Source organism: Chrysemys picta, chromosome 6 (assembly GCF_011386835.1).
Source record: "Chrysemys picta bellii isolate R12L10 chromosome 6, ASM1138683v2, whole genome shotgun sequence".
In the NCBI taxonomy this organism is placed as follows: domain Eukaryota; kingdom Metazoa; phylum Chordata; order Testudines; family Emydidae; genus Chrysemys; species Chrysemys picta.
The window spans coordinates 71,391,661-71,411,672 of NC_088796.1; the positions used below are offsets into that span (position 1 = coordinate 71,391,661).

The following is a 20,012-nucleotide window of genomic DNA, read 5'->3' on the forward strand; positions in this document are numbered from 1 at the left end:
AATGTTTCACTTTATAAACTACCAAACATTGAAACTGTCGGTAATGAAAAGACTCAGTTTTCAAAGGGTATTCTTTGGTGAGTAGTTACTCTTTTCCAGTATTTCAGAAAACATTCACTTTGTTTTTGGTGCAGTTTACTGAATCTATTTCAAAGGGATCTTAGAGACTAAATATAATAAATTGATATTCCTATTAGAAGTTATAAAAATGTCTGTAATATGCTGCATAATCACTTATTCTGAATGACTGAATAGAGTATTCTGTGTACACTTGTTGTTTTATGCTATAAGGGGAATTTTTAGCCCAGAATTTAGAACTATATTATGCTGATCCAGACATCCTCATTAGATCACATGATTAATTGTAGGGAGACTTCAGTCACCTCTAGATATGAAGTCTTAACCATGCTGTCCTAAACACTGAAGATAAGACAATAGTTGGAAAGAAAAAAGATAAATAAAACAAGCCATAGAATGTTTAAACTGTAAACAGATATTTTTAATGCCACAGAAATTATAGGCATCTAGTAAAGAAATGTGAGAAAAAAATGTAATGGTCAACAAGTGTTGCCTTCATTAGTATTTAAAAATGTACCTATTCAGGGCTTGTAGACTTCCTTCCATAAATAACCCAAATTTTCAGTTGGGATTTTGCTTAGCTAAGGAGTGAAAGAAGGATTGGATTTATAATCAAATAAGGATAATCTCCACATTAATTTTTCCTTGGTGTTTTATTCCTAGATGCATATAATGCTATTGTTATTTCCTGCTATAGAGAACTTGTGGCTTAAAGCAGTAGTGAATATTTTCAAGGACAAAGAAGCTTTTTTTGTGTTGTATCAATTAACAGAAAGAAAAATGGAACACTTATAAAGGAACTATAATATAGTTGTTGTTGCAGCTGTGTTGGTCCCAGATTTTAGAGAGACAAGGTTAGTGGATCAACTTCTGTTGGTGCAAGAGACAAGCTTTTGAGCTACAACAAAGTTGGTCCAATAAATGATCTTACCTCATCCATTTTGTCACTCTGTAATATAGTTGTTATATAAGAGTATGTACAGGTTGCTACAGTAACCTGCTAAGGTTAGAGTAAAATAATACTGTTTTATCTGAGACCATTTGCAAAATAGGACCCTGATCCTGCAGTCCTTATACGTGCAAAACTCCCATTTCTGAATCAGGCTCTAGTTTCTTTGCACTAAGATCATAGAGCTAGGAAACCTGTTAATTAAATTCTTCTTGAGTAGTTGCTGTGGAAGTGTTAATATAAACTATTGGAGGACTTAAGAAAAATAGAAAAAAATTTGTTGATATTTCTGTAATGCAGAGATTTTTTTCCCTCACAGTGCTTTTCATAATGAAAATTGTAGAAGTGTGTTATGTAAAAATAACCTTCCTAGATATTTCAGTTGCTGTATGCAATTCTGTTAAGAAACTTTAAATAGAAAATAAAATTATCTTAATATTTCTTTATATCTATGTATACATCAGTTAATTTTCCAAACTACAGTAAAATAAAAATTTTGAAAGTACTCAAACATTTGTTCATTAAACAATCGCCATGTGTAGATTATTGCCCTGCCCCCCAAAAACCAACTCACAACCCTAACCAAAATAAATAATATTAAGAAAAAGCCCAAAGATCTCTGAAGTTTGAAGAAGTTAATGTTTTGTAGAGAAATGTGCCTACAATTGTATTCATAAGGGAACTCAAATAATCTACAACAGATCCAAAAAATATATCACTGATTTTGTCCTAGGATTTTGATTAGTACTAATTATTTAGAAAGACCATAGATTTACATTTGTCGGCTAAATTTTTGCAAATAATTGCTACAGCTGGTAGTAAAGCTGAATCTTGTGCATCTTTCTGTATGTGTCATCAGTTGTTAACAAAAGATAAAATAATCCAGGACTTCTGTTCTTCAGCTAATATATATGAAATCAAATACCTTACAGTACGGTTGCCAACAGTCCCTTATTACAAGGGATGTCCCTTATTTTTTTATCTCTGTACAACAAGATCGGGAGTTGCTGAGTGCTGCAAAAAGCAGCAAGAAATACCCCCGGCGAATGTAGGTGAGTACAGGGGGAGGGGAAGGTGCTAAGGAAACAGTCCCTTATTTTTTGAAATACAGTGTTGGCAACCCTACCTTACAGTGACTCATTTGTTTTTCTGGTCGGTAATAAACAAAAATGCAACTTTGGTTGTATTTCTGTGAATTCTTCTGGGTTTGGTGCCCCTCTTAGAGAGCTTCCCAGTAAATGAGATGATATAGAATGAGTAACACCATCTACTAGCTTAATCAAAGTTAATATAGTTTAACACTGCCTGACAGCACTAAAACTAAAAACATACGTAGGGCTTGTCTACACTACCTGCCAGATCCAGCAGGGGTCGATTTATCGCAGATGCAATAAATCGACCACTGAGCACTCTTTCGTCAACTCTGGTACTCCACCAGAACGAGGAGCGCAAGCGGAGTCGACAGGAGAGAATCAGCAGTCAACTTACCGCAGTGAAGACACGGTGATAAGTAGATCTAAGTACGGCAACTTCAGCTATGCTATTCATGTAGCTGAAGTTGCATATCTTATATCGACCCCACACGGTAGTGTAGACAAGCCCTTAGTTGCAAAATAGTGATACAGTTTCTTTTCATCAGGAAGGTACTATAGACTGCCAATAGTTGTAGGGTTTTGGATAAACTGCAGATCTTCAGGGCTCAGTTCATTTACCTGGACAATGAAGAAGGAGATCTCTTTCCAGCAACATGGGAAAGGGCACTATATCGCCTTTAAGCTGACAACATTAAATATCCTCTTGATTTAGAGGCAACCTACTTAAAACTTTTTATTCCCCTTTCTGTAAAAAAACACAAAAAGCAACATAAAGAGCCATATACGTAGCAAATAATAACTGGGTATATAAGTGAATGTTACACTTCATGTCTGAATACAGTGGACACAATTTAAATATTTTGGCTTGTAACAGAAATTGTGAAATCTATTCTTCAGATTATTGTTCCATGAAAAATATTGCATGCTCCTACTGTCAGTAGATTTAAAGAAGATCAAGTTTTTAGCCATCTGTTTTCTGAAGGGACATCTATATTGCCAAATTTTTAACTTCTGTTAGTTTCAGTGAGAGTTTTATCCTTAGTGAGGACTACAGGATTATGTCCATAGAGATGTGACATACTTGACGATGAAGGCTTTATTGTTTGGTTGTTTTTTTCCCTCTGGTGGGTTGTTTGAATTCGCTAATTGTTGTTAACCTAATCTGTGTTTGAGCATTGATTCCATTCTAATCCTCATCTGAGAAGTGTTGAGACTGTGCTAGTCAGTACAGTGCAAATTAACAGGAACTTGCTGAGATTGCAAACAATATTCTAGGAATTGGAAGACTATCCATATTCTCTGTTTGTAGTGTGTCACATTTTACAATTTGAGGGAAGCAACGCTACTTGGAAATGAGAGGTATTGTTCTACAAAACATGATGGAAAGTATTTTGTGACAAATGATGAAAGTTTACAGATTGTTTCTGCTCTCAGAAGTTATTCTTGACGGCACCTGATGGCCTAAAATGCCTACTAGCTGGAATCAAAATTTCTTCTTTATTTTCAATGACTACCTTGAGCTACTGCCAATGGGAAGTCTGAACAATGTGTGGTTCAGTCCTTCCCTGTACTGGAGATGACTGTGTGCTACCAATTTAAATGTCTCTTCTGATATATTCTGATAGGAGAACAGTCAAATTGGCAATAAAGCTAAACTCTGCAGTTTGCCAGTCCAGACCTCACAAGGATCCTATTTTAAAGATGTTTGGTAAGCGGGTTTTATTAGAATTATGAGGTTCCTTCACAAGGTTATTTTATTAAGGAAATTTTATATTACAGCCTTGGTTGAGCTGATACATGTTAGATTATTATTTTGTTAGACCATGTACTCCATAGTGAGAAGGCAGAAGGGCAGCAGTTCCTCATGCCATAGGTTGGTTTGTTCTCTTTCAGCACCACAGACAGCTCCATATTGGAAATTCTTTTGGCAATGCTTGGCTATGGCGCTTTACGTCCTGGTGTTCTAAACAGAACCTATATGTTAACATCATTAATAAAGAATTTTCAATTTCCATTTCAAAATGCTCCTGGAAATGCAAGGTTTAAATGACATTTTATTGGCTTTTGATATTAACTGAATAGAAATTCATGATTTTTGAATGCACATTAAGTCTTGCATTCTAAACCCATTAGCAAAACAAATTCATTTTATGCTCCAATAAATGTACATAGATCAAGGATTCCTGAATACTATATTTCTAGAGTACTAGGAAAAGTATCATGTTTGGATGTTTTGCAACCTTTTTAAAGTTTTTTTTCAAAGAAATACGTTTTTGAAATACACTAACACACTAATTGAAAGTCTATTATAAAAATACGTTTTATTTTGAAACTCTCAGTGGGTAAAGGGTGATCTATTACAATAATTTATTAACTTTCTAACTGTTATGTTAAGTCTAGCACAAATCAGCAGGATCCAGGACATTTTAAATGTAGGGATAGTACTTTATTCTTAGCTTATGTCTTTGTGAACAAGGCAAGAACATCAGGAGTCAAAGATGCAGACAGCATTAACGCTGAGTTTTCTTCATTTGTCTCATACCCATAATGCTATGAAAACATTTTAGTTGGGAGATTATGAAATATGCATTAGCATGCCTATCCAGGCAAAAGAAGGGTTGGTGGCTTTTGGCCCATGAAAGATCCGTAAGCCTTCTGGGTTCATCAAAGAAACTGTTCTCTGGAGGAGAACGTATGTCTCCATAGGGAAAGCATACTCAATGCTTTCCCTAGAGTCCTGACACAGGGTAGCTGCTTCCCTGACTGCAAAAGTCTGCTAAGGAAGTTTTTGAGATAGGTAGGGTAAGACTAATAAACTTTATTTTTATTGGCCAGTGACAAACTAGTGGCCCATCATTCTAAGGCTTATCAAATATCCCACTGAGGAACTGGGAACCTGTGTAATGGAGACAGAAACCCTCCAGGGCTAGTGGTTTACTTTTGCAATTATACATCATAATTTATGGTATATTTTCTATATGGACTTTAGTTTAAATAGAATGTTTACTTTAAAATTATAAACCCAAGAAAACTGTGGAAGAATTAATGAATGAAAATAATGAACCTTGAGATATGCTATACACATTGATTATGATGATTAAGGCAATTTTGATTTCTCCTCCCTTTATATTTTAAATAAAGCTGGAATAAGTTTAACTATAGGGTTCTAAATGTTGCCACCTTTGTACATATTGAATGAAATGAGACATAATCCCTATGATTTCTGGTATCCACTACATACCACATATCATTTAGCAGTGCTTTACTTATAAAGGTTCTGCACATCTAGAGGTTCTTTCATTATTTATATAATAGAATGATAATATATCGTTGCTTGCTGGGTGTACGGAGTTGCACCACAAATTAATTGTATGTGTTGCTGGTGGTTTACCACAAAATGGGCTTGTTGGCCTTTCTTGTTCTGTCATGCATGCACAGCATAAGTGTGTGTGGCAGGAAGACCAATATAGGCAGAAGCCACCAACAAGAAATTGGGAAAGCTATGGGAGAAGGGAGACAGGAATTTTTATTCAACATTGATTCAGCATAAGGTAAATGAAAAGCACATTGGCTAAATTTTCTGCAGTACTTCATTTTTAGGATTAGGGGCTTCTGATTTCAGAACTGACCTTTATAACTCTTTAGTGACAGTGTTAAATAACTGTTTTTTCTCTCTGAGCATCTGATTGAAAGTTTTGAGGAAAAGGAAATAACTCAGATGAATTTCATCGTTGCTGTCTCATTTGAGGAATGAGACAGCTAAAAATAAAAGTATACTAGAATGGCAAAAGTTTCCCTGTCAGTTGCAGTTAGTACGGTGTCAACCATGTCAAGAATGAGGAAATGTAATTGGGCATTGAATCACTGTATTTTTTCCATTACTGAGCAGTTAGATAGTTCAGTGTGTCCACAATAGAATCTAATTAGGGCTGTCAATTAATCACAGTTAACTCAAGCAATTAACGCAAAACAAATGAACTAGATTTTTAAAAATCACAATTAGTTGTGCAATAGAAAATAGTCACAATTAATTGCAGTTTTAATCACAAATAATAATGGAATACCAATTTAAATTTGCTATACATATTTTGGATGTTTTTCTACATTTTCAATTATATTGATTTTAATTACGACACAGAATACAAAGTGTAGACTGCTCACTTTACATTATTATTTTTATTACAAATATTTGCACTGTAAAAAAGATTAACAAAAGAAACAGTATCTTTCTATTCACTTCATACAAGTACTGTAGTGCAATCTCTTTATCATGAATGTGCAACTTACAAATGTTGAATTATTATTTTTTACATAATTGCACTCAAAAACAAAACAATGTAAAACTTTAGAGCCTACAAGTCCACTCAGTCCTACTTCTTGTTCAGCCAATTGCTAAGACAAACAAGTTTGCTTATATTTATGGGAGATAATGCTGCCCACTTCTTATTTACAACGTCACCTGAAGTGGGAACATGCGTTCACATGACACTGTTATAGCCGGTGTTGCAAGGAATTATATGCCAGATATGCTAATCATTCGTATGGCCCTTCATGCTTCTACCACCATTCAAGAGGACGTGCTTCCATGCTGAATTAAAATTGGTATTCGATTATTGTCTAACAATGTGATTAAAACTGCGATTAATCATGATTTTTTTTAATCTTGTGATTAATTGAGATTTTTTTTGATCATTTGACAACCCTAAATCTGATAAAGTAAGGAAAAGGGTAACATGAAAATTTTGGGTCAGTTTCCTTCTGCTGCTTCATGGTCCTAAAATACACAAATGAATAGGATACATTAAACAGGAATTATTGGCAGTTTTTGCTGATTCTATTTTTGGAATTAATTATTTATTGCAAAAATGTATAAGGCATCCGATATGTGTAAGGCACTCATTCTATGTATACACAGCCTGTTACCACATACTATTTTACATAATTTAAATAGCAATATATATCATGATTAAAACTTGTTCTTCCAAGATAGAGAACATAATGTTGAAATTCATAATTTGTACAGAGAAAATTTTAATAGCAATGCATTAGAAATTAGACATGTTACTCTGATATTACTGGAGGTGGCATTGCCTTTTTTTCTCATAGAGCTGGATGCAGCTCAGGGTTATACTGACCTCTTCTTACATAACCCAGAACTGAAGGCCTCTGGTGATTTTTTTTTTTAATCTCACAAAAATCCTTCAGGAGGGAGGACACCGTGATATAGCATGTTCATAATCCCTATTTCACAAGGGGTCTGGAGCTGACCAGTATGGCCTTGGAGATGGGTAGCATTGGCTAGGGTGGAGCATGTTCCGTGTGTGTACTAATTCAGTGCCACCTCCAGGGGATCTGTACCATTGGAACTCCTACAGAGCCCACGATGTAAGTGAAAGCTGCCCTAACCTGAGTAACCACCACATGCTTTTCCCCAGAAGTGACACCCTCTAGGATGCAGCTTCAGTTGCTGGCACAGAAAGTTAAAATTATGCCAGTAGAATTGGATCAGGATCGGCAGCCCTTGAATAGCTGAAGTTTCTCATCACCTCATAAGACTGGACCTTCGGGCCATATTCAGGCAAAAGTCTTGATGAAAGTCTACAGGACTTCAGTGAGCTTTAAAATAGTGAAGTACAAACCATAATAAAATTCCAAAGCCATGGCTGGTCCATTCAAGCTCATGTTAATTTCCAGAGCTCAATCCATCACTTCCAAGGCCTGTAGAGGCTGACTTCTTTGTGGAGGCGGCACTCTTTGGTTCCTCAGAGAGGGAAGAGGAAGTGTCTTGGAGTGTTTTTAAGTGATTCTTGGCTAGCAGTCATAGGCCTGGTCTACACTACGGGTTTAGGTCGACTTTAGCAGCGTTAAATCGAATTAAGCCTGGACACGTCCACACGACGAAGCCCTTTCTTTTGACTTAAAGGGTCCTTTAAACCGGTTTCTTTACACCACCTCCGACGAGGGGATTAGCGATAAAACCGGCCTTTGCGGGTCGGAATTGGGGTAGTGTGGACGGAATTCGACGTTATTGGCCTCCGGGAGCTATCCCACAGTGCTTCATTGTGACTGCTCTGGACAGCACTCTCAACTCAGATGCACTGACCAGGTAGACAGGAAAAGACCCGCGAACGTTTGAATTTCATTTCCTGTTTGCTCAGCGTGGAGAGCACAGGTGACCACGCAGAGCTCATCAGCACAGGTAACCGTGATGGAGTCCCAGGATCGCAAAAGAGCTCCAGCATGGACCGAACGGGAGGTACGGGATCTGCTCGCCATATGGGGAGATGAAGCAGTGATAGCTGAACTCCGTAGCAGTAAAAGAAATGGCAAAGTATTAGAAAAGATCTCCAAGGCCATGAAGGACCGAGGCCATAACAGGGACACACAGCAGTGCCGCGTGAAAATTAAGGAGCTACGGCAAGCTTACCACAAAGCCAGAGAAGCAAACGGAAGGTCCGGGGCAGAGCCGCAAACCTGCCGCTACTACGCGGAGCTGCATGCGATCCTAGGGGGTGCAGCCACCACTACCCCAACCGTGTGCTATGACTCTCTCACTGGAGAAACACACAGGGAAGACGGTTCGGGGAACGAGGAAGATGAGGATGGAGGTACTGTAGGTAGCTCACAGCAGCAAGGAAGCGGAGAAACTGGTTTCCCCAACAGCCAGGATATGTTTGTGACCCTGGACCTGGAACCAGTAACCCCCGAACTCACCCAAGACCCTGAGGGCACACAGGAGACCTCTGGTGAGTGTACCTTTGTAAATATTTGTAAACATTACACATGGTTTAAAAGCAAGCGTGTTTAATGATTAATTTGCCCTGGCAATCGCAGCCAGTACATCTACTGCAAAAGTCTGTTAACATGTATGGGGATGGAGCGGAAATCCTCCAGGGACATCTCCAGAAAGCTCTCCTTTATGTACTCCCAAAGCGTTTGCAAAAGGTTTCTGGGGAGGGCTGCCTTATCCCGTCCGCCATGGTAGGACACTTTACCACGCCAGGCCAGTAGCACGTAGTCTGGAATGATTGCATAACAAAGCATGGCAGCGTATGGTCCTGGTGTTTGCTGGCATGCAGACAATATCCATTCCTTATCTCTCTTTGTTATCCTCAGGAGAGTGATATCATTCACGGTCACCTGGTTGAAATGGGGTGATTTTATTAAGGGGACATTCAGAGGCGCCCGTTCCTGCTCTTCTGAACAGAAATGTTCCCCGCTGTTAACCACGGGGTGGAGGGGAGGGGTGAAGTGATCATCCCAGAGAATCGTGTGTGTGTGTGTGTGTGTGGGGGGGTGGTTTACTTGTTTGTGCCGCATGTTAACTGGGAAACCGCAGCCCCTCCTTTTACATTGAAAACCCATTTTAAATGGACAACCCAATTCATCCTTGATATGGGAAATGCGCTGCTGTTTGCAACCTTTCCCGCATGTTAAGAAGGTTAAAAAAGCCAAAACACTGTGGCCTACCATGGCTGCCTGCAAGCCGAAATATGCGACCTTGTAATGAAAGAGTGTACCCATTGTTCTCTAAAATGTGTCTTTTTTAACCACCTCTCCTTTCTCCTCCACCAGCTGCAAATGTTTCTCCTTCGCAGAGGCTAGTGAACATTAGAAAGAGAAAACGTAGGACGAGGGACGATATGTTCACGGAGCTGCAGATGTCCTCCCACGCTGATAGAGCACAGCAGAATGCGTGAAGGCAGTCAATGTCGGACATGAGAAAAGCACAATATGAACGAGAGGAGAGGTGGCGAGCTGAATGGCGGGATGAAAAGAGCAAGTGGCGGGCTGAAGACGATAGGTAGCGTCAGCTTGCAGACAGACGGCAAGAGTCAATGCTCCGTCTGCTGGAGCATCAAACTGATATGCTCGAGCGTATGGTTGAGCTGCAGGAAAGGCAGCAGGAGCAGAGACCGCCGCTACAGCCCCTGTGTAACCAACAGCCCTCCTCCCCAAGTTCCATAGCCTCCTCACCCAGACGCCCAAGAACACGGTGGGGGGGCCTCCGGCCACCCAGTCATTCCACCCCAGATGATCGCCCAAGCATCAGAAGGCTGGCCTTCAATAAGACTTAAAGTTTTAAAATGCAGTGTGTCTTTTTCCATCCCTCCTCCCCCACCCATCCCAGGCTACCTTGGCAATTATCCCCCTACTTCTGTGAGGAACTAATAAAGAATGCATGAATGTGAAAAAACAATGACTTTATTGCCTCTGCAAGCGGTGCTTGAATTGGGGAGGGAAGGGTGGGGTGGGGTGGTTGGTTTACAGGGAAGTAGAGTGAACCGGGTCGGGGGGGCGGTTTGGAGGGTTCATCAAGGAGAAACAAACAGAAGTTTCACACAGTAGCCTGGCCAGTCACAAAACTCGTTTTCAAAGCTTCTCTGATGCGCACCGCGCCCTGCTGTGCTCCTCTAACCGCCCTGGTGTCTGGCTGTGCGTAATCAGCGGCCAGGCGAGTTGCCTCAACCTCTCACCCCGCCATAAAGGTCTCCCCCTTACTCTCACAGATATTGTGGAGCGCACAGCAAGCAGCAATAACAATGGGGATATTCTTTTCGCTGAGGTCTGAGCGAGTCAGTAAGCTGCGCCAGCGTGCTTTTAAACGTCCAAATGCACATTCCACCACCATTCGGCACTTGCTCAGCCTGTAGTTGAACAGGTCCTGACTCCTGTCCAGGCTGCCTGTGTACGGCTTCATGAGCCATGGCATTAAGGGGAAGGCTGGGTCCCCAAGGATCACGATAGGCATTTCAACATCCCCAATGGTTACTTTCTGGTCCGGGAAGAAAGTCCCTTCCTCCAGCTTTCGAAACAGAGCAGAGTTCCTGAAGACGCGAGCATCATGTACCTTTCCCGGCCATCCCACGTTGATGTTGGTGAAACGTCCCTTGTGATCCACCAGGGCTTGCAGCAGCATTGAAAAGTACCCCTTGCGGTTTACGTAGTCGGTGGCTTGGTGCTCCGGTGACAAGATAGGTATATGGGTTCCGTCTATGGCCCCGCCACAGTTTGGGAATCCCATTTCAGCAAAACCATCCACTATTGACTGCACGTTGCCCAGAGTCACTACCCTTGATATCACCAGGTCTTTCATTGCCCTGGCAAATTGGATCACAGCAGCCCCCACCGTAGATTTGCCCACTCCAAATTGATTCCCAACTGACTGGTAGCTGTCTGGCGTTGCAAGCTTCCACAGGGCTATCGCCACTCGCTTCTCAACTGTGAGGGCTGCTCTCATCTTGGTATCCTGGCATTTCAGGGCAGGGGAAAGCAAGTCACAAAGTTCCATGAAAGTGCCCTTACGCATGCGATAGTTTCGCAGCCACTGGGAATCGTCCCATAGCTGCAGCACGATGCGATCCCACCAGTCTGTGCTTGTTTCCCGGGCCCAGAATCGGCGTTCCACGGCATGAACCTGCCCCAGTGACACCATGATTTCCACATTGCTGGGGCCTGTGCCTTGTGAGAGGTCTATGTCCATGTCAATTTCCTCATCACTCTCTTCGCCGCGCTGCAATCGCCTCCTCGGGTGGTCCAGGTTTCGCCTTGGCATGTCCTGGCTCTGCATATACTCCAGGACAATGCGCGTGGTGTTCATAGTGCTCATAATTGCCGCGGTGATCTGAGCGGGCTCCATGATCCCAGTGCTAGCTATGGCGCCTGGTCAGAAAAAAGGCGCGAAACTAGTATCTGATGGACCAGGAGAAGGAGGGAGGGCGGGAGGGAGGGAGGGCTGAGTGACGACATGGCGTACAGGTACAGGAACAGGGAATTAAAATCAAGAAAGGTGGCTGTGCATCAGGGAGAAACACAAACAACTGTCACACAGAATGGTCCCCCCAAAGATTAAACTGAAAACACTGGGTTTAGCAGGCCGTTGATTTGACGGAGGGAGGGGGAAGCAAATGAATACAGAGCAAATCTATTTTTTACATCTTAAGATGACGGTGCAGCGTGACTGATAGCCCTCGGCATCTTTCTGGGTGCTTGGCAGCAAATACTGGGCGCTTGGCAGTTAGTGTATGACGATGGTCTTCAGGCCTATTGCACGATCTGCTGCTCGGGGAAGACTCTGCTAATGTGCGATGACCCAACTTGTAATAGGACGGTTAACAGTCGTAATACACCATCTACTGCCAAAAGGCAAGCCCCACGGCTGCCAGCACCCAGATCGCCGATGAAGGCTACCAGTCTACTGCACCGTCTACCCCCAAAAGGCAGTTAGCAGCTGCTGCTGTGTAGCAATGCAGTCCCACGTCTACCGGCACCCAGAGGACATATGGTGACGGTGAGCTCAGCTGAGCGGGCTCCATGCTTGCCATGGTATGTTGTCTGCACAGGTAACCCAGGTAAAAAGGCGCGAATCTATTGTCTGCTGTTGCTGTGACGGGGGGGGAGGGGCCTGATGACATGTACCCAGAACCGCCCGCGACACTGTTTTTGCATCATCCGGGCATTGGGATCTCAACCCAGAATTCCAAGGGGCGGCGGAGACTGCGGGAACTGTGGGATAGCTGTGGGATAGCTACCCATAGTGCAATGCTCTGGAAGTCGACGCTAGACTCGTACTGTGGACGCGGTCCGCTGACTAGAGCACCTAGAGCATTTTATGTGGGGACACACACAATCGGCTGTATACAACCGATTTCAATAAAACCGGCTTCTATAAATTCGAACTAATTTCGTAGTGTAGACATACCCATAGTGCTGTTGATGGGCCTGCAATGACTGAGCCACATTCAACTCTCATCAACACAGGGGAAGTCATTGCAATCTGTAGCCCAAAGGTGTTGGTAGGGCAATAAATAGGGGAACCCAGAGATTCTCTTTCTCCCTCCCACTCCCCAAAATATGCAGATTGGAACACACACCAGTAGGAAACTTATATGGAGCTTTAGTAGCTATTAAGAAACTTCCACTATTACAATAAACACTAGTCCAAATTATTCCCGTGATGCACTCCGGGTACTTATTGGAGTCAATGGGAACTCCCTCAATGAAAATGCTGCATTCACTGAATGTAAAGTTGGATTCTTTCCCTTTTTTTACATAATTACAATTAATAAAAGAGCTACAGCACATGACTGAACAGAGAAAATCAGTATTAGTTATCAATTATTGCTCCTTGTTTTAATAGTATTTAATTTTTTTGTAATTTTATGAAATCTATTACATTTGACAGGTGGCTGAGAAAAGTCCAGTCTGAAAATTTGGTCTTTGCAATATTTAACAATTTTACTTTTAGTAGCTTATGTATTTTCACTGTGACTAGGTTGGTCAACTTTGTTATATTACTGGTACTTTAATTTTGGAAGTTTTATTGAAACAAATTTCATAGTTGCCACTGGATCACATTTCATTTTTATAGAACATCTTTCTGGTTTAGAAAGAATTCTAGTGTTAAAGAGAATAGTAAAAGACGAAGCACTTGCTGTCACTTAGGATCAATTTATTTTAAACTAGACTTACGCAACTGAAGATACTGATAGTTTGTTTTATACACCGCTACCTCGATATAACACGACCCGATATAACACGAATTCGGATATAACGCGGTAAATCAGTGCTCCGGAGGGGGTGGGGCTGCGCACTCCGGTGGATCAAAGCAAGTTCAATATAACGCGGTTTCACCTATAACAGCGGTAAGATTTTTTGGCTCCCGAGGACAGCGTTATATCGAGGTAGAGGTGTATTATGTATCTATCCTGTGTATATCCTTTCTAATATTGCTGTTGAGTATATGACACCTCAGAGCCCACATAGGGAACTGAAGTCTATCCCTTGAGCATTATCAACAGAATTGTTTACTATGTTACAATCAGTTGCACCTGAGAAAACGCATTGAAGGCAATAGGACAGCACAGGTGTCACTGGAGACATAACCAGAAAACAAAGGTGTTGCACAGGTTTAACTGAAGCTGTAATTTGGCTTGCAGAACATTCATTACTGGTGATAATGCTTTAGAAGGAAGGAACCCTGCTTGACTCTCAGAGCCTAGGTTTTCAGGACTGGGGAGGGTGGTAGAGATTTTGTGCTTGTATAAGGAGCATGTTTGCTATGGAAATAATTGGGAGACAAAAATATACGACCCCACAATGACATTTCTGCAGAGTCACTTTTTTGAGTAAAACCATCTTTTAATTTTCTCATCTGCAATATGTCACAAATATTTCTGAATGGGACTTTATATTTGGTCTGCTGAGATGTGAAGTGTATAAATTGTCACCTGTCAAATAGAATTTTGGTAAAGTTTTTTGCTTTGAACTGTTTAAATGGTAGCTGCATGTCTTTCATGAACAGTTAAAAGATGTAACCACCTTACCTCCACAGGTTGGTACAGGGTGTGTGTAAAGTACGAAAAAATACCTGAGTACATTATTTACCTTGTGCTTTTCACTGTCAAAGTGACTTCAAAATGTTAATTAATCCTCTCAACGCTTTTGTGAATTAAATAATTATTATTATCTGCCATTTCATAGATGGGGAAAACTGAGGCAAACAGTTTGATTTGGCCAGAGCCAAAGAATAAATTGGAGTGAGAGCTATGACTGGAGCTCAGTATTTCCTGGTGCCCAGTCCTGTGCTCAGCGAAATACATGCCATTGAAATGAGAGGCATGTCATACAAATACTACTTTGGCTGCAATATGACACTTAGACTGTAACATACAATAAAATAATACTCTCATGAATGTCTGGGTAATGTGCTGTAGTCAGGAAGCATGTGTATAGCATAACTCACTGTAACTGATATGCATGGCATATGGCACAACACTACATCCCCTACAACATAATGTTGCAATGCAAACGATTCAGTGATATTGTATTACTGGACTATGTAGGTCAGTGTTAGGAAGCATTCTAATAGTATAATGTTGAAAACCTCCATGAGTCACTAGATTGCTGTTATGAACATCTGTTCAAGCCTCCACAGCATTTTGATGCCTCTCATGGGACACTATCTTAGGCAGTCTTTCTTTACACACTCTTGACCAATATATGTGATATATTTGATTAGAATTGTGGGCCAGTGCTTCAATTTTACTCTCTCATGAAACACATCAGTGTGCTTCAGATAACGAATGCTATTCCCTGATAGGAAGACAATTATACTTTCAGATAAGTCCATTTATGAGGAGTCTATTGTGTGATTACAGCCTGGTGTTGAGGCACCTTGTATTATCACTGTAGCCCCAATCTTTTAAAGTGGCCTTGACCCAATTTCTAAAATTGTCCCCACAGATTCTGCATGTGTAGAACCCACATCTCAGATTGTAAATTGTTCAGGACAAAGGCTATGTGTTCATATATGTCTGGACAGTGCCTAACATGTTATCACCTAGTGAAATATAAATAATAAATAGAAATAACAATTTGCACTTGCAAATTTTGTAGTTAGCCATCAAACAGCTTTCACTGGCAACACATCAAGGGCTATTTTTGAAAATCACCCATATTAGTTTTATCCCAGATATGGGAGTAGCTATCAGCTGCACACCAACATGAGGTGTGTCATGGCAAAATGTTACCACAGAGTGAGGTTTGCATTTATGAAAGTGCATAAATGGGTGGGAATCATATTGCCCTTTTATCTTACAAAGCCATCAGTTTGGGACATTAGCACTTTTTTCTTCAAAAGGCATTATGACACAATAAGGGCCTGATTCTTTTAGTGCTCTTTTTCATTCCAGTCAGTATTTCTGTGCAAGGAGCTGATCTGACTCAAATTCTTGACTGTAGAGTGCAGCTGATGTAACTGGGTTGTGCACAAAGGATAGGCTGATGGAGACGAAATCCTCTGTCAGCCAAACTTCAGTATGGTAGAACAGCTTCTCTTTGGTCACTACTATAGCAAAATGTCACTCTCCTGATCCACCCACTGGGGTACTGCACTGTATTGCCCCCTATTCAGGACTAGCCTGTAATAACACAAGATGGCACTCAGTTGTGTCTTACATCCAGTTTGGTATGAACAATTTCCATTTTGTTGTGATCTCTCAAATGAGATGGTTTGAGACAGCAAAGTCAAATGAAGGATTTCTGTACAATGGCAACCTGCATCTCAGATTTGGTTGTCAGATAAGAAAATGTGTGATTATCCATTTGTATTTTGTAGCCATATATACTTGGACATGTGTCTACTTCCCAAAGGCAGTGTGGGACACTACTGGCTGAGTAGAGCCAAAGGAGAAAACTAACAGTGTAGTGGCAGGGCTGGCAAACCACTCTTTTCTGCTGCTGTTTGGTGGAAGAAACAGAAGAGACTGAGCAATTTTTATTTTCAGCCTCAGGTCAGATGTGTTAGTCAATGCACCTAGGAGTTTGAACTCAGATAAACACTTTGTATAGCAGGCAGTAAGTGATTTTAAATTTCACCTCTCTGCCTGTTTTTTTTTTTTTTTGGTTTGGTTTTCCTGGGCTGCCAGACAATGGGCTTTTTCCTAGTCTGGGCTGCTGTGCAGAATGCAGTTTGTGGAAAGGAAGTTTCCTGAAACATTATGAAATGCAGTTATCTCTCTGTCTTGAAGGTGAGGAAAATGATGGGGTTAGTTGCTCTAACTACAGTCCAATCTCATTTATAAACATAGATTGCAATATTTTTGCAAAACTATTGGCTATGAGGCTAGATAGAGCCTGTTTTTTCGTGGGATACTTCACATAAACTAGACGGGATTGATAAAAGTGAAGCATTCCAATAATAACATTAGACTTTTTGTTGATGTGTTAAACACTAATAAAAATGTCAACAACCAGGCAATAGCAATAACCTTTGATGCTGAAAAGGTGTTTGATAGAATAGGCTGGGATTTCCTTTTTTATGCTTGATAGATTTGAGTTTGTAAGGATTTTGTTGATGGGTTAAGCTATTTTATGCTGATATAGCAGCTTCAGTCACAACTAATGGTGCAGGGAAAAAAACATTTTTAATACGTAAAAGAATGCACCGCATGTCCTCTGCTTCCTCATTTATCTGACCCTGCTGTTGAAAGTCTTGCTTTATGGCAAGATTGTAACTTGCCATATGAAGCAGCACAGTGAAGTAGGAGGGCATGAGGGCCCTTTATGCTCTCCCTTATGGTTATGCCCTGAGTATAATCTGGGTAACTGGGGACAGAGGCGCTGCTGTGTTTTTGCTTTTCTTGGATAGCTGGGTGGAGAGTCAGTGGGGCCTTGTGCCAGTATCCCAATGATGTGATGGGGATGAAGGTAGATAATCTGGGGGTAATCTGCATGTACAATATTCATACAGTTGTGTTTAGTGCAAAATAGTCTTTGTTGTCCCACAGTAGATTAAAAACTGATTTTTAAAGATGCATCAGATTTTTTTTCTTTTTCTAGAGAGCAGAGTTAAAGTGCTTTAATTCTGTATTTCTATACCTTAGCATCTTTGGATATCTTTTAAGTTTAACGTTATCTTCGGAATTTCTTGGATTTGTAATGCTTGTTTTTAAAATAGTTACAACATCCCTGTAATGCTTTTACCCTTAAATTACTGGTATGTCCTCAACCTTAACTCCAATTAACATAATTTTATTTGGGAAGTTCCTTAGATTTTTAAAAAACAAATCATATATAAACAGTAAACAAGAAACTCAAAGAGCATGTTATGTGTATTTCTAATTATTTGAATATATTAGTATCATCCTTACTTTTTTCCCTTTATTTTAACTTTTAGGACCAGATTCACCAGTATGTTCTGGTGCTTTATCTCACTCTGGACAAGTGGAAAGCACCCAAAGTGAAATGGCCAGTATCCTCCAGCTTCTGATCTCCACATTCAGACAGTCTTCTCTTAACCCCCGTCCCTCACATTCCCTTACACACACACCCCTCTAGATTTCTTAGGAAGGATGCTCACTTTCAAAATGGTCACTTCATTCCATTGTTCCCAAAGGGAGAGATGCCAAGCTGCCTTCAGGGAAGGTGGTGGGGTCCTATATTTTTGAGGCCACCATTTCCCATGAATTACAGAACCACAACTAGTGTTTCCATAACATTACTGAGTGGGGTGATTGGATTAGTGCACTGACAAAATTGGAGAGGGATATCTTACTGTCTGAAAGACAAGATGATGTTTGTTCTAAGAGATTTGGCCTTTCTTTCTGGAGTTTTATTAGTATAATCATTAGTGTAATGTAATTATGTCCCTGTATTATGTATCTCTCCAGATGTGCAAAGGGAACTTAAAGCCGCCTTAAAGGGGGCAGTTGGGGATTTCTTTGGGGATTTCACTGTCATGTGTTGTAAAGCTGACATAGGTGGCTCTATGCCACCTTCTCTCTTCTTGGTAGTAGGGGTGTTTCAGAGCAGGCCAGAGGTGGAATTGGGGGATGGGGTGTGATGGGACCAGGTGGGAGTTGGGGCCAGAATGCGTTATCTTTGCCAGTGCCTGAGGAACCATTACAATCTGGCAGAAGCTGGAGCAGCTATTACATTGCTCCACTTGAGGTGTGGGCTGCTTTGGCCGTTGCTAACCCCTGACATCAAGAGTCAGAAATGTGGTTTAAAGCTATGCATGCTTCCCCTTCTCCCCATCCCTCATCAGCTGTACTGAGAATTAATTCGGTGCAGCTAAAATCAAGCCCAGTGTCTTGGTTTGTAACTTTATATATAAGTGCATAAAGGGATAAATGCCTTTCCCTTCTCTTTTTAATACAAAAATAAAAATATTTTATTACACTGTTTATTCCCACATTAGGGAGAAACAGGCCATGCATTTGTGTTAAATTACACTTTGCTTACCTGTTCAATGAAAAATACTATTAAATATTAAATTAAATTATCTGTATTAAAACTGCCACTGATGAAAGGATCATTTATTGTATTATCTTAATTCAGTCACTTACTTATGGATCCAAGGAGTGTCACAAATCCAGATGGTATCCCTGAGTGGAGGATTTTATATTTGGATCTTTGATTTGGATGAAAGATGTGTAAAATTCATCTAGATAAATAGCTCCCTATTGACTACAAATATGATGATGCTTAAGACTGATGATTATTCCAGCAAGAGTCCAGAAGAAATTATACTCAGTAAATTAGCTCATGATATACCTTTTTAATTCAGCAGAATGTAACTTTTGGGTTGTGCTAACACCTCTTTATTATTAATAAACTCATCTAATTTCTTTGATCTCATGATATTTTTATAGACTTACAGGAATCACTTAACTCACTACTGAATTGCAGTCTTTGGTAAGGTTCCATCTTCCCAGCAGCACTAAGACACCTTTTTTACCGCAAAGCCTTTGTATCTAGCATCTTGACAATTCCCCTCGCGTGGAGGAATTCTTGGGTGGCATAGAGCCACTGTTGCAGAGTCTACACCCCGCTTGATTCCTGCAATGGGTATGTTTGAGAGGAAAGATGGCATCACTTGGGCTTCCCTATGTCCCAGTGATTGCTGGTTGCAGTATTGGCCCCTTGGGACTCTAGAAAGTGAGCAGTTAATGCCACCTTTGTCTTCTTAGGCGTCACATTTTCAAATTGTCCCCTTAATTTGAGATTTTTACAAGCAAATTAGGCATTTATGCATGCAAATAATGTATTTGCTTGTCTAATTACCCGATTTGAACAAATGATGTGTTTCATGCATACAGGTGGTTATACCAACAAGAGTTTATGGACACATTTTTAGTGGCCCAGTGAAAAGTTTGTCTCTACCCCTGTATGAAGGTAACAAGCTCTTATATGCAAAATAAGCAAAAATATATTACAGGAGTATTTTTAAGGTGCTGTGTCACTGCTGGGTTATATGTTGATTCACCTCTTTTTGTTTTGTTATGCAGTAAGTGTTGGATTCACCATGTCCTTATACAAAATTAGACAAAATAAAAAGAAATTCCTAATTTCTGTGCCATGCAGATTTGTATCCAAGACTTGTTCCT

General features: G+C 40.6%; 2 protein-coding genes across 5 annotated transcripts in view; both read left to right on the top strand.

Moving 5' to 3' along the window:
- The window catches only part of KCNN2 (potassium calcium-activated channel subfamily N member 2), a 99,422-nt gene that overhangs the window by 1,940 nt on the left and 77,470 nt on the right, over window positions 1–20,012 (top strand). The gene's annotated exons all lie outside the window — the stretch shown is intronic.
- LOC135972392 (myb/SANT-like DNA-binding domain-containing protein 2) lies at window positions 6–10,324 on the top strand. Its single transcript, XM_065550335.1, has 2 exons — window positions 6–8,867; window positions 9,697–10,324. Exons 1-2 carry the CDS (start codon window positions 8,330–8,332, stop codon window positions 9,819–9,821), a joined length of 663 nt encoding a protein of 220 aa, XP_065406407.1. The 5' UTR covers window positions 6–8,329; the 3' UTR covers window positions 9,822–10,324.

Coding starts and splice junctions, on each gene's coding strand:
- LOC135972392 (XM_065550335.1), top strand. CDS start 8,330: ATGGAGTCCCAGGATCGCAAAAGAGCTCCAGCATGGACCGAACGGGAG. Junction 8,868..9,696: donor GGGCACACAGGAGACCTCTG/GTGAGTGTACCT, acceptor CTCCTCCACCAG/CTGCAAATGTTTCTCCTTCG.